A 14,414-nucleotide genomic window follows, 5' to 3' on the forward strand; every position below is an offset into this window, starting at 1 on the left:
CAGTGCCCTGATTTTCACCACTGTCCCTGTCCTGAGGTTTTGTCATTGTGTCCCTGTCTTCAGGATATGGTATTGTAATACCCATTGTGGTTTTCCTCTGTTTTACATCCATAGGTTAAAGGGGTTTAAGGGCTCTGAGCTTTATGCTCTGGTAACTTAACAAGCGAGTGTGTCTTTCTTTTGTTTATTGTCTGAATGGGGTCATTGTCTAGTTTACTGACTAGTGGCATAATAAATATTTGTGTGTTACATCTTATTCTGCCTCTGTCTTAATAAATCACCCAAGGATAGATGCAGGAGGGGGGTGGGATGTGCAAACAGCCATCTTCTGATCTGTGTAGACCATAGTTAAACTGTTTTGGGCTAACAAACATACACAGAAGATAACTTAAAAGAAACTGAAAGTAAGACGTTGTCCAAGCAATTTTAGAGTGCCTTAAAGTCCTTAGTTCAAAACACCTCGCTATTTATTTCTTACTCTTGTAATTTAAGAGTGTTTTGGTAATTAAACTGATATTTATTGCACTAGAAATATATTACTTATTCACAGCACCAAGAATTTTCTTAACTTATGGTAAATCTTCTGTGTTACATTTGTGCATAAAAGAAGATGTGAGTTGGGCAAAACTGAGGATAGCAACTCTAGTAAATGTTTTGTTAGTAGAGTTTATTACGTTTTTGTTATATTCATGTTGTCGCCAGGATAATGTTCTATCAACACTATGCCAGTGTTTATTTATGAAAGTATTTTTAACAGTTTGCTATGGCAATCCAGAACTATTGACAGGGGCCTGTATGTAGGGTAGTACACATTTACTTCAATTTATATGTCATGTTACTAGCTTATACTTGTGTTTTAATTTTAATAAAAGGGATACAAACCATCGTATAACAATGGTAAAAGACAACAGATTTGGATATAATCTGGAGTGGCATTGTCCTCAAGAATCTCATTTAAAAAAAAAATCCATAAATGTGTCACTGAGAAATATAAAGTGACAATTACGCTGATTCAGAACACAATGTGTGAGTCTGTCCCTGCTGCTCTTCATTATTTAGCAAAAAAATTCCTAGAACTGTGCATCTTTTGCTGGCCCCAGAGAGAAAAATCAAACATAGCATGTTGCCTACTGCTGCATTAAAAACAAAAACATATTTTCATGTTTCTACAAAGTTGCTTATAGATGCACCCCTTTAATCTTCCATTTTAAAGGAAAGCCAAATCTGCTCGTTGTGAGGATACAATGATAATGCTGGAAAATTCAAAATTTCTAACGCCAATCTATGGCAACATCCCATTTATACCTTAAAGCTTCTCCTTAGATTTTAACTAGAATATGTGCCATCAGTCTAATTTTTAATATGTCCCAGTGTTCCACACAAGGATTATAATTTAAGTGTTTGTAAAAATACCTCTGGTTCCTCACTGAAATAGTATATCAGTTTACACAATATGCTGATCATCAATAAATGGCAACAAATATTGTCAACTAGGGCAGTGGTTCTCAGCTGGGGGACCTCAGATTATGCCTACGGGGTCCATGAAAGGCTGACATTACCATAGAACAGGGGTTTTCAACAGGGATTCTTGGGGGTCCACAGACTATGTCTAAGATTTCCAAAGGGATCCGCACCTCCAGTAGAAATTTTTTTTAGTGGTCTGCAAATGAAAAAAGGTCGAGAACCACTGAGCTAAGGCAAAGTTAGGTTAAAAAATTCCTAGGGAAACTCAACATGACAAATTCCACACTGTTCTTAAAGTCTGAGCTGACGACAACTCATTTTATTATTTTCAAACTATTAAATCAGACTCTAGAGTTCAGATACATCCACCTACTGTACCAACATTATTTTATATAATTTAAATGATTAAAATGGAATGTATTTTTACATTAGTCCACTAATTGACACTCTCTCATCCTATCCCCATTATCAGAGGAAGTTAACATACAACTTATCCAATTCTTTGCTGTAAATACACCTCTACCCAGATATAATGCGACCCAATATAACATGGGTTGCATGTAACCCCGGGCTCCAGCAGCAGGGCTTGGGTGGCTGCAGGGAGTCCTGGACCCTTTAAATCACCACTGGAGCACTACCGCCACTACCCCAGGGCTGCGGCAGCGTGGTTCGGCTGGCGAATTAGAGGGCCCAGGGAGCCTTGAGCCCTTTAAATCACTGCTAGAGCCCTGCTGCAGCTACTACTCCGAAGCTGCAGCAGTAGGGCTAGGCCAGCAATTTAAAGGGCCCAGGCTCCCCACAGTGGCTGGAGCCCTGCCACTGCTACCCCAATATAACGGTTTCACCTATAATGTGGTAGGGATTTTTAGCTCCCGAGGACTGCGTTATATCAGGGTAGAGGTATATCTACTATGCGATCATGGAAAAATACCCAGTGATGCATTATGTAACAAGTATGCCCTTTTGGTGCTACAGTACTGGAAAATGTAGCTGTGGCTAAGCAGAGAAAAAGTTAATTAAATTAGGAATGCTACCCACTATCTTAGTCCACTTAAAACATTCAGCATGTTCAAAATTCTAGAAGTTTACTAATCATCTGCCTCCTCATACAACATACTTACTATTTCAATGGAGTTCAAACTATTTTCCAAAACTAGTTTGTCTAATTTTATACTTGTCCAAAATGGAGTATACTTGAAGAATTATTTACAAGAAAAAAGTAAGGGTAATTAGATACTACTTATTTCACTTACTAGAAGTAATATTTGCTTTACAAACTTGAACTTACATTTCATGATCTAATCTGAAAAATGGATGACATGGTTAACAATGGCAAAGAAATATGAGCAAGCTTTCATTTAGCTATACATTCCTCTGTCTGTCAACACAAAACTCTTCTGAGGCTATACAGTAAATGTTGGTGTCAATTTGCCCTCCCATAAATTTCAGAAGAAAATTCATAGCCGATGACTACATTAGTTAACTCCCTCACTTAATTTTGACTTATTATATTCGTTGGTTTATTTTTAATTTGATCTTCATAGAAAATTGCAAAAGTTGCAGTATAACAGTTCTTTAAACGTACAATTAGGGATGCAAAAGGTTAACTTAACCCCAGCAGCTGGAGTGTGTCCCCAGCCGGAGTGACCCCAGCCCCCGCCATGCCAGGCCCACCAGAGTTGCCTTGGTTCATGGTTAATTAAATATAATTGTAATCATTTAACTGGTTAACTTTTTAAACCACTATTTACATCCCTATATACAATAGCTCTGCTATTGCTACAGCAATGCTAATAAAACTTTCCACAGTTTATGTTATCCAAGGCTGATGCAAATTCTAGTTCATAATATCTCATAATCAGTACATCTAGACTACTTATATAAGCTCAAATGGCAGGTATTTTAACAAGAGACCCAGTCAGAGTACTTTATACTGGGTCTCAAATGAATATTCAGCACACACTGCATAAATAGATGTACAATACAGACCCAAGAATACAAAAGCAAATATCATGCACTGACCTGTGATATCAGTTTCAGAAATACTATATATAAAACACAAATATACCAGAAAAATACTAGTCTTGGAATAACTGTTATTTGAAAACAAAGCTTGAAAGGAACATAAAGGATCACATGACCACCTGTTGCAGGAGGTACGGGGATCTTTTAGAATTGTTTGAATCACAGATACATGCGTTTTGGGGTTTTTATTAAATCTCAATTTATAATACATTTCTCTACTAAACACACTGTGACAGTTACAGATGTACTTTCCCTTTGTTTTCAAAGAGGCTTTTTGTTTGGTCACTTCCTTTTTTTGCAGTTATATCTGTGATGCCACTGTTCAGGTTAGTAGAAACCCAATAATATAGTTTGTTACTTAACTTCTGCAGATACACAAGAGGGAGTACAAGCAGAGCATGAACTATGGTAGAGTATAACAACAAAAAAACAACAACAACTTATTTCTTAGGAAAGCACCTTCCAGCTCTCAAACATTTATTGTTGTAAGGTCAGTCAAATTTTGGGGCTTATTTACATGAAATCATTACTAAAAAATTAAAGCCTTGAACTTCTGAATCTGATGGCTATTGTTTGAAAATATAACTGCAGGTATCTACAATTATTTTCCTCTTTCTAGAGAGATTAAAACAAATGATGAATGGCACTGGCTCTATAATGATATTTATATCTAAGTTTTTTAAAAGAATCTAGAAGTAGTAATGCTTATTAGACTGATGTTATGTGTTATCTATAGAAAAATTAAGTGGCTTTGGTATTAGTGGTCTTTACAGACATTTTTCTTTCTTTTTAAATAAAATCAGATAGCCCAGTATTTTAGTGCAATATCCTGTTTTCCTTTTTTACCCATGGTCAAATATCTTTTTAACTCTTCACAGAGTATCTAAGGGGAGTTTTTCAAAGGCACTCAACTCCATTGGATTTCGATAGAAGGCAGGCACTTAACTGGCCTTTGTAAATTTCCCATCCAATCTATGTTTAAAACCTGCTTCTCCATGGATAATGTTGCACAGAAGACACTTAAGAAGCTGTCACATGACTGTACTGCTACAAAAGGAAGAAGTCACTTAAAGAAGAAATCTACCAACAGTTATTTTTGTGAAGACAGGGAGAGAACTACCTGCACTGCAAAAGTGATTTTTGGCTGGAGTTGTTTTGTTTTTTGTGTTTTGGGGGGTGGGGGGAGAAGAGGAGGGAGGATTCTAGCGTGTATACATAACTCTTCCTTCCTGTATTTTTTTTAAATTGCAAAATATACATTTTACATTCTTTTTCAGAAACTTAACATTGTTAAAAAGATTGTTTTTAAACAGTGGGGAAAATTTGTTTTGATTTTATTGTGTTCAAGAGATTGAAAAACAGATAAACTGAAGGGTGAAGATAAGCTCTACAGAGCTATAAAAAAGCTTCAGTGAATGACAGCTGAACTCAAACAGAAGTGATTAAATTTTTGATTCTATATAGCACTGCCAAGAAGTGCTATATTAATTATTATAGGTGGCGCTGGCAGTGCCACTTGTAGTTAAGATTGCCCAACACTTCTCTTTAGAAGCAGTGTTTGCAGTTGCTTATAAGACTTTTCCTAACTGTTTGGGCTAAATTTTTCTATGCCTGGTGACTTCCTGAGGCTGAATTTTTTTGTGAAGTTTCAGCTAAAAATGTTTCAACTGTTTCTGGAAACATTAAGGGGAACAAGTTTTGCCTATGTTAAAAAAAAATATCATACAACTGAGTAGTTGAGAAGCTGTATGGCCACCAACCATGCTGTGAAGAAGAGACCAGATTTTTGGCAGAGGGGTCACAGCCTAGTGTCACAGTTTTGACTTTTGCCAACCCTGCCACTCAAATTTGGCAAAGTTATAAGCTTCCGGGGGACTTATACATGTAAGTTTGCATATACTCAGTGTAGTCTTCCTAGAATTCGGTGGCCAGATTCTCTGAAGATTCCATGTGTTTGCTTCATCCCCACAAAGCCTGTCTGCCTAATGAACTGCAACTGTACCTTCCCCATGGAGCAACTGATGGCTGCAAATGCTGAGCAGGACTTTCCCAACAACTGCTCCTCCTGGCTGTCATGCCAGATACCAGAAAAGAGAACAGGAAAAATGTCTCTTGTGTACTCACACTGTCCCCTCCTTTCTTTGCTGTGGAAAAAGAAGTAGGTGATCATGTGATCTAAGATCAAAATGCATATTCAGGAAGGGGCAGAATTAGCGTGGCATGGGCAACCTTAATTCTATTTTCTAACTTTTGAGTGCTTGACTTTGCAACCTTAGCATTCTTTTGATATAGTTTTTGGGGATGCAGTTAATTATACATTAAATTTCACACTTCAGAGTTGAGAGTGTTTTTAGTTATCAGTTTTATTTATTCATTGTTATTTACTTATTTGAACCATAGAAGTCTATGACAGTTGCATGTACAGGTTACCTTTTAATTATCAGGTAAATTGGTCAGACATGGACTCAAGTGCCAGCAATATGCAGATAATGACACAGCTCCACCTATCCTTCATCACATACAACCACATCACCACCATCAAGATGGCCCAGTGCTTGGATGAGATCAGCTCATGAATGAAAGATAACTGTCTCAAGCTGAACCTGAGAAAAACAGAGCTGACTGTGATGGGTAGAGGAAAGTATTTTGAGAAATTTGCAGCCACAGTATCATCTCATTTGACTGAAAGTTCACATCCACAATTGGTCAAATTAGTCTGTAGTCTAGGAGTACTCTTGGGTTCCTCACTGACCCTTAAACTCTCACAAGGCAACAGACATGAGTAATGCTTTCTACCATCTCTGGTTAGCTAGGAGACAGCATCGCTTCCTGGCAGACAAAGACCTGGCCTCCATTAATCATGCCTTCATCACCTTTCAGCGGGACTACGGCAATCCAATGTACCTGGGGGTGAAATCCTCAGGATTTAGGAAACTAACCCATACAAAATGCTGCAGTGCGTCGCCACAGCAACACAAGCTATCATAAATAAATCACATCTGTCCCCGGCTCTCTATGCTGGCTTTCCATAGAATTATGATTCAAGTTGAAGATCTTACTTGTTATCTTCAAACTGCTTTCTGGCCTTGGCCCAGGATACTTAAAAGACCATTTAAAGCTCCAGGATAAAGATGCTGGTCAAAAACTTTGTTCCTCTGGCATTGCTGAGAGTTCCATTATAGGAGTAAAGCTCATCTGGGCAGAAGAAAGAATCTTTTCTGGGTTGGTCCAAGACTATGGAATTAACTCCCCCAGAAACTAAGGGCTATCATAAACCTCACTGTTTTCACCTCCAAGTGCAAGGTGCATTTCTTTGACCTTGCTTTCTCAAATATAAACCCACAGCAACAGGTATATTGAACAACCACGACCCAACCATAATGAGAAACTCCATTCCATGTTTCTCCCTCTAGTAAGAGGATCAGAGAGCAAACAATGTGTCACAGATATGTAAGCACATTGTTTACTGTACTACTGTAAGGTGCTCAGACACTACAGAGAAGAGCATGGTATTAAAACCTGAATACAACAAAATACATTCCTACTTATAGTCTAAGACAGCGGTTCTCAACCAGGGGGTACTCAGAGGTTTTCCAGGGCATACTCCACTCATCTAGAGTTTCTCAATCTAGGTGTTGCAGCACCTGAGGGGAGGTCATCGAGAGATTGGTTTGGGGGTCACAAGTGCAGGTCTGGCATTAGGAGTGATAAGCAGGGCAGCTAATCAGGGGGTGCCGCAAAGCTAAGTTACATGCTTCAGCCCCACAGCCTGGATTTGGGCTTCAGAAGGCTCACAAGTGAAAAACAACAGGCTCAAGTATCACACTGAAATGTAAGTACAATATTTATATTCCAATCAATGTATTTTATAATTATACGGTAAAAATAAGAAAGTATGCAGTTTTTCAGTAAGGGTGTGCTGTGTCATTTCTGTATTTTTATGTCTGATCGTATAAGCAAGTAGTTTAAGTGAGGTGAAACTTGAGGTACACAAGACAAATCAGACTCCTGAAATGGACACAGTAGTCTGGAAAGGTTGAGAACCACTGATCTAAGATAAACAGTTCAGATGGGGAACAGAAGTAGAGTTTAAAGGCAAGATTACGTTCATACAAAATGAAATTATGAAATTGAAGTTTATGCATATATAATGTTCCTTCCTCATTTTCTATTTTATTTATATTGCTTTGAAAGCATGTGTATTGTATCCAATTTTATTTTTCCTTTTTATGTGGAAGACGACACGTTAGAAGTTTATTAGATTTTCTGTGAGAGAGATAGTTTACAGCCAGATCAGGTAGTCTGACCTCCTGCATTTCACAGGTCACCAACATCATCCAGCACCTGTACACTGAATCCAACAACCAAAATTAGACCGAAGTAGCACAAACCAGAGACTAGACTATTATGTGGCCCAGGCAAGAATTGGAGGGACTGAGATGAACCAGTGCCCGAAGCTGCTGCAATGTCAGAAAAATGATTAAGTGAGATAAACCCAGATAACTCTGGCAAGTGATCCAACCCACACACTGCAGAAGGCGGCAAATACTTCACCAATCCAGGTCACTGCCAATGTGATCTGTGGGAAAAATTCCTTCCTGATCCCATATACGTTAACGGTCTGGCCCTGAGCACATGAGCAAGAACCAGCCAGACAAGCAACTGGTAGAAAATGCTCAGTGCCACCTAAGAGCCCTGTCCATCCTCATCCCATCTCCAGCCATGGCCATCCCTGATATTTGAAAAGGAGATTTCCTCAACCAGCCCATTCATCTAATAACTTCAGAAAATTTGTCTACAGTTGTGCAGAAGTCACTGGCCTGAAATAGTTTAAAACAGCTTATTAAGAATTTAGGATAATTTGGTTGAAGTGTTTAACCACTACTGACAGGACTCAACCACGTAACAACTGTTAGAATTTTAAATGAGAATATCTAATACACACTGATTACCTAACCCATATTAAAGCCATTTTAGACTGAAACTATTTTAAGCTTTGCTTAATAATGAATCAGAAAATATGGTTCAGAGATGAGTGTGGATGGGGCTGAAGGGTAGTATAATCACAAAGCAGACTGTTATATAACCATTTTCGCTTATCCATTTTTCTGCAAAGAACTTTTCCCTCTCATTTACCAACTAAAAGCCAAAGGTAAACCCAACACTTGCACTAGAAGTGGGTCAGTGACCATGCCCTGCAAACAGAAAAGGGAAGTATTGGTTAAGAGATGCAAAGTAAAGATCTGGAAATAAAAATAAAATGCATTTTTGTGGTGTTTCAGAGCTACAAAGAGAAACAACCATGTTTTCCAGTTTCATTTCCAGATTAAAGTGACAGGTTTTAGGTAATGAGAGGTTGACATGGTTGCCACGAAGAAAATTAAAAAAAATTAGAACGAATATGGTAATCCATCCTAGAGATTAGTCACATTACAAATAATATAGCCAATATGTGGGCCCTCTAACATGCAACAACAGTGCTGTTGAAAATGGGAGAAGCCTAGACAAACATGGAAATGAGCCAAGATGCAACTTTGAGCAAAGCAACTTCATAGAACAGCATCAACTTTTGAAAGAACTGCCTGGCTCTCTGGATGACCTGTTGTTAAATAAGCCTTTCTTCAGTTACATACATTCTATTACACAAGAATATCTTTTAACTGGGAACTGCACATTAAAACAAACATTGCTTTCATATTTAAACACAAACATTTAAAACTGGTTGAGGCCTGCATTAGCCTGTAGTATTAAAGGATGCAAATGTCATTTTTATACTGATTCATTTAAAAAAAAAAAAAGAAAGAAAGGGGAGTCATGGTAGGCAATAAATCAAAGTGAGGTCAGTGATGCCAACTGTAAACAAGTCAGGTAAGGCATGAACTTGCCTTTTAAATTCACCTAATAGTAAGTAATTCCAGTAATTGCCTCATTCACATCAGCACTGAAATCTGCTTATTAGAAATAAGTCTGTATAACTGCAAAGAATTTCATCTAAATGCCTTGAGGAAGGGACCACTTCACTTTTCTCAAAACAAAGTAACTATTAAAATCCCAATGACAGTATGAAAGTGCATTCTCTGAGAATCATCTATATTATGTTAAGTAATTATACAGTTCTCACTGAGGAAGTTGAGCATGCTCCCTTTTTCACTGGTAGCTCATTGTACATAGTACAGAACCACTTGTGATTTCATATATTAAAAGTAAAGTCCTGCTGGAAAATCCATGAAACAGCAACTTTGGTGTGGCCTGCTAGATACCATTCATGAGATGGAAATTAGCTTTACAGAACAAGGCTAGACAAATGGGGAAGTAAAAAAAAATACAGAAAAAAAAAAGTCTAGTTGCTCTTAGATCTTAATGCCTTTATCAAATATTTTTGAAGATCAGCAGCTTCATTATTACTTGCATAAAGCCAGCTGGGTGCACTGCCTTGCATCTACCTGTTGGATGTACATGTTTAAGGATTTAACTTTTGCTTTGTTTTCTGAACCTTCCACACTGACATGGAAATTGAAATGCTGGTGTACTACCAAATTAATGTAGCCTTTTACTTCTTTAGTAAGCTGCCATTTTGGATTTCATCAAGATAGTTATACAGAATGAAATGCATATTAAGAAGGCAATACAGAATTCTGAAAGCAAGAATTTTCAGGTACTGTAAGTTCAATAAGATGTTAAAGCTCTGGAGAGGGAGATTCCCAAGCATGGTTTTGGAAGGTTAGGGTGTAGTGGAAAAGATAATTACTTCAATTTCAATGTGAAAAACTAATGGTACTGATAGCTAGTAACTCATGAGGATTACAATTGATTAGATTATAATGGTGGAAAGCTCCATGCTGTAGAAGTATGATTTGTTGAACAGTTTTGTTATTCCTCCTCTACCCACCCAAAAAATACATGACACTGAAAATTCTCACTAATGTGAGAGATACAGTACATGAGGGAAAAAAAACAAACAAACAATAACTGTGCATTCTGAATAAGACAACTAGTATTAGTACCAGTAAATTATTCCCTACATATTCACTTGCTAATAGCAAGTGAGAATCTTTTCCTGGTCAGAGGGATGCTTACCCCAATTTCTGCAGAATTTAAGCTTTCATAAAAAAAATAATTTTATGACAATTAAAAATGTTAGGTGAGGGCTTTTCCACACAAGGGAAAAGGCCGAGAATAATTATTGTAGAATAGCTACTGCTGAATGGATCAACCTAATTCACAAAAAGGCACTTTTAGTGCAGAATAAGACTTTCCACCCAGGGAGTTAGTGCCAAATAACTATTGCACTTTAAATCAGGTCTTTGGAGCTGTGCTCCAGCTCCAGGCAAAAACCTGCAGCTCCATTGCTCCGGAGCTGCTCCGCGCTCCAGCTCTGGTCTCTGCTCCAAAGCCCTCCTTTAAATTCACAACCTAGCTATTTTATGCTAACTTCCCCATGACATTTCTGTGTAGAAAAGCCCTAAGTGTGAGCTGGTGTTGTCTTTCTGAATCTGCAGATAGGCTGAAATAACAGAAAGGTGTCAACTGCCAAAAGCACAAGTCCTGGCAACAGAACACAATTTGAGCAGCTAAGGGCTAGTCTACACTGGCAATGCTTTAATGTGGCGCTCTCCCAGCACTCTAAAAAAAACAACAACCTCAATGAGACACATGGCTCCTAGCACTGGTGCACTGTTTACACTGGTGCTTTACAGCGCTGAAACTTGTTGTGCTTAGGGTGGTGTTTTTTCACACCCTGAGCAAGCAAGTTGCAGCACTGTAAATTGCCAATGTAGACAAGCCCAAAGCTGTGTGTGTTGGTGATCGTTCCTCAGCCTGGAAGTTAAGCTTGAATGGAAGTATCTCTCTCGTGTGGCCACTATGCGTAAGCCTACACTGTATCTAGGAATGAGCTTCCCAGCCCAGTTGACAGACTTATGGTAACGGGGCTCATGCTAGTGTACTAACAATATCTATACACACTGCAGCTTGGACTGGAGCTTGGGTTTTCAAGAGTGAGAGGAACAGGGGTGGGCTTGAGAGCCCAGGTGCCAGCCTGAGCCTCAATGTCAAAGCAACATTTACACAGCTATTTTTACTCTGTGGACTCAGACAGAGAGGCTCACTCCCAGATGTAGTGTAGACATCTATCCACTGGATAGCAAAAGACCAAATCACATGCAGATTTGGGCTAGGAAGAAGAAGAAGAAACATGTGGGGAGTCCCCACACAGAGCAGCATAGTATCAGCTCTGTAGCAAAATGGATTTCAAGCAGCCACAGATTAAGAGGCAGGAATTAGTTTGAAATGTAAAGCATTTTGAGACCTAAAGATTAGAAAGGCAATACAAGAGCTAAGTATTAGTAGTATTGTTAGAACAGTTTCCATTCCATGAATATTTTTGTAAAATATATAGGCTATAGCTCAACCAGAAATTATGGCCCTGATGCAAGAATTACTGGAGGAAATAGTATGGCCCCTGTTTTGCAGGAGGTCAGACTAGAGAATACTAGTCCTTTTTGTTCTAAAGATCTATAAATCTCAACTTTACAGTGTGCCTTATTCTAAATCTTCAAAACTGCTATGTCTAATTTCTGGGATGCTTCTGCTATCCCAATCCCACACAATAGTGTGAACACATCTAAAGCTCTCATGGAGAAGGATAAAGCAAGCATTTTTACTAGTGACTTACCTCCTGGATCATATGTCAAGGGCTGTTGGTCAGGTGAGATAATATACTTCATAATGTAAAAGTTTGTTGCAAGAGGTCACTACAGCATCAGCTATTAAGTTTTATGAGTGAGACTGATGATATGCAGATTAGACAGGTTATATTGCACTTGGTTACTGATTTAAATTAATAGTCTGTTTTTACATCACAGGGTATCATTTATCCATAGGACTTCTTCCTTGGGAAGTGCAGACAACAGAAGCTCAGAAATGTGAGCACTCATGGGCCAGGAAAAGCAGCTTTGGGGAGGAGGGAGGAAAAGCGAGAGACGTGACAGACAGCCGCCGCTGGACAAAGCGACACTTTGCAGCTGCGAGCAGCCCAACTAGCAGTGGAGCAGGGTTCTGCAGGATGAAGCACCGCGGGCACTTACGTGCACAAACACAACGCTCCAGACTGTGAGCAGCGCCTACAGCCGCACGCAAAGGCTGCAGCTCCCCACCTCCGGTTCAACTGGGGGGAAGCGGGCGCCACGAAAAGAGACAGGAGACCTGGGCCCCCTCTTTGGGGGGATGCGTCTAGCCCCCCCACTTCCCAAGCCCTAACTACTACACCTAGAGGGAGCTCCCCTGCTCCCGGGCCCCGCGCAGGGGGCGGCTCCCCGGGCCCCGCTCCGCTCCCCTGCCCCCGGGCCCCGCGCAGGGGGCGGTTCCCCGGGCCCCGCTCCGCTCCCCTGCCCCCGGGCCCCGCGCAGGGGGCGGTTCCCCGGGCCCCGCTCCGCTCCCCTGCCCCCGCGCTCCGCGCAGGGGGCGGTTCCCTGGGCCCCGCGCAGGGGGCGGTTCCCTGGGCCCCGCGCTCCGTGTAGGGGGCGGCTCCCCGGGCCTCACGGGCAGCTCTAACCGCCCACCCGCTGCCGCCGAGGGGCTGGGAGCGGGCCCAGCCGTGCCCCGGCATTTACCTTCCCGGTACTTCCTGCGCAGCCGGCGGTGGACGCTCTTCACCACCCCGGAGAGCTTCTCCTGCTCCAGCTTCCTCTCCTGCTCCGGGGGCTGGGTCAGGACCGCGGCGGCGGCGGCCCCAGGCCGCGGCTCGGGCTCGGGCTCCATGGTGTTACCGCGGCTCCGCCCCCCTCCGCACGCAGCCCGGCTAAGAGCGCTCCGCTCCCCTCTGTCTCTATGGCCCGTCGGAGCCAGCGCCGGGCATGCGTGTCATGTGATGTCCCGCGTTACCTGCTGGGAAGTGTAGTCCTCAGTCATTGACAGCCCAGGGGCACTGACTCACTCACTGGTCGGGGGCAGAGGCGGAGCGCCCTGAAGCCAGCCTTGTGTACAGTGCAGTGGTGTGGGTCCCAGGACATTAGAGAGACAACGTGGGTGAGATAATAGCTCCTATTGGACCAGCTTCTGTTGGTGAGAGAGACGAGCTCCTGAGCCACACTGCGCCCCTCTTCAGGTCTGGGACCAGTACTCTCTGAGGTCACAGCTAAATGCAAGGTGGAGCAGACTGATAGCATAAGTAGCTAACACATGTTGTAAGGGATGGTTCAAGGTGAAGTGGCCTGTTAACACCTTTGCAGTCATAGGACAAAAGGGGGAATTAGTGGGGTGCAGATTGTTGTAATAAGCCATAAATCTGATGTCTCTAGTAAGTCCATTATTTTTAGTGGCCAGCAGAGTTATCAATTTAAGCTCCCAGGGTCATCATTTGAAAGTATTGTACAGGTTTCCTTTGAGGATGAGTACTGTTAACTCAGCTATCAAGTGATTGCTTTTTGAAAAGTGTTCACGCACAGCTGATAGAGTTTTTGTCTTTTATTATTTTCCTGTTTAAGAATGGTAGCCGTGTTAGTCTGTATCTGCAAAAAGAATGAGGAGTACTTATGGCACTTTAGAAACTAACAAATTTATTTGAGCATAAGCTTTCATGGGCTAAAACCCAACTCATCAGATGCATACAGTGGAAAATACAGTAGGAAGATATATATACACAGAGAAAATGAAAAAATGAGTGTTGCCATACTAACTATAAATAGCGAGAGTAATCAGTTAAGGTGGGCTATTATCAGCAAGAGAGAAAAAACTTTTGTAGTGATAATCAGGATGGCCCATTTCCAACAGTTGACAAGAAGGTCTGAGTAATGTTGTCAGATGCTACTGGTGTGGTGCTCTGCTCTGTTTAATGTTGGTATCACTCGGCTGCGTGCATATGTTCCCTCTTATGCTCTGCCCCAGCTCTGCAGATAGCTGACACAGCAGACTCGACAAGAACCCCC

The 14,414-nt window shown here is 41.0% G+C and overlaps 1 protein-coding gene across 7 annotated transcripts in view; it reads right to left on the reverse strand.

The window, feature by feature from the left end:
- Positions 1-13,294, reverse strand: part of BMT2 (base methyltransferase of 25S rRNA 2 homolog) — a 57,253-nt gene extending 43,959 nt beyond the window's left edge. For 2 of the 7 annotated variants that reach the window (XM_030549036.1, XM_030549034.1), the window contains exon 1: positions 12,576-12,790. Coding sequence is in view for 2 of the 7 variants with exons in the window: in XM_030549030.1 (XP_030404890.1) it covers positions 13,101-13,248 (148 nt within the window). In the remaining 5 variants the exon portion in view is untranslated. Of the gene's footprint in view, positions 1-1,559; positions 1,661-12,163; positions 12,515-12,575; positions 12,791-13,100 lie in introns of those variants that run through there. The other 5 variants (XM_030549030.1, XM_030549032.1, XM_030549031.1 and 2 more) reach the window with 5 other exon arrangements.
- Positions 13,295-14,414: the final 1,120 nt, after the last annotated feature.

The sequence above is a fragment of the Gopherus evgoodei genome, chromosome 1 (assembly GCF_007399415.2).
Source record: "Gopherus evgoodei ecotype Sinaloan lineage chromosome 1, rGopEvg1_v1.p, whole genome shotgun sequence".
Taxonomy (NCBI): domain Eukaryota; kingdom Metazoa; phylum Chordata; order Testudines; family Testudinidae; genus Gopherus; species Gopherus evgoodei.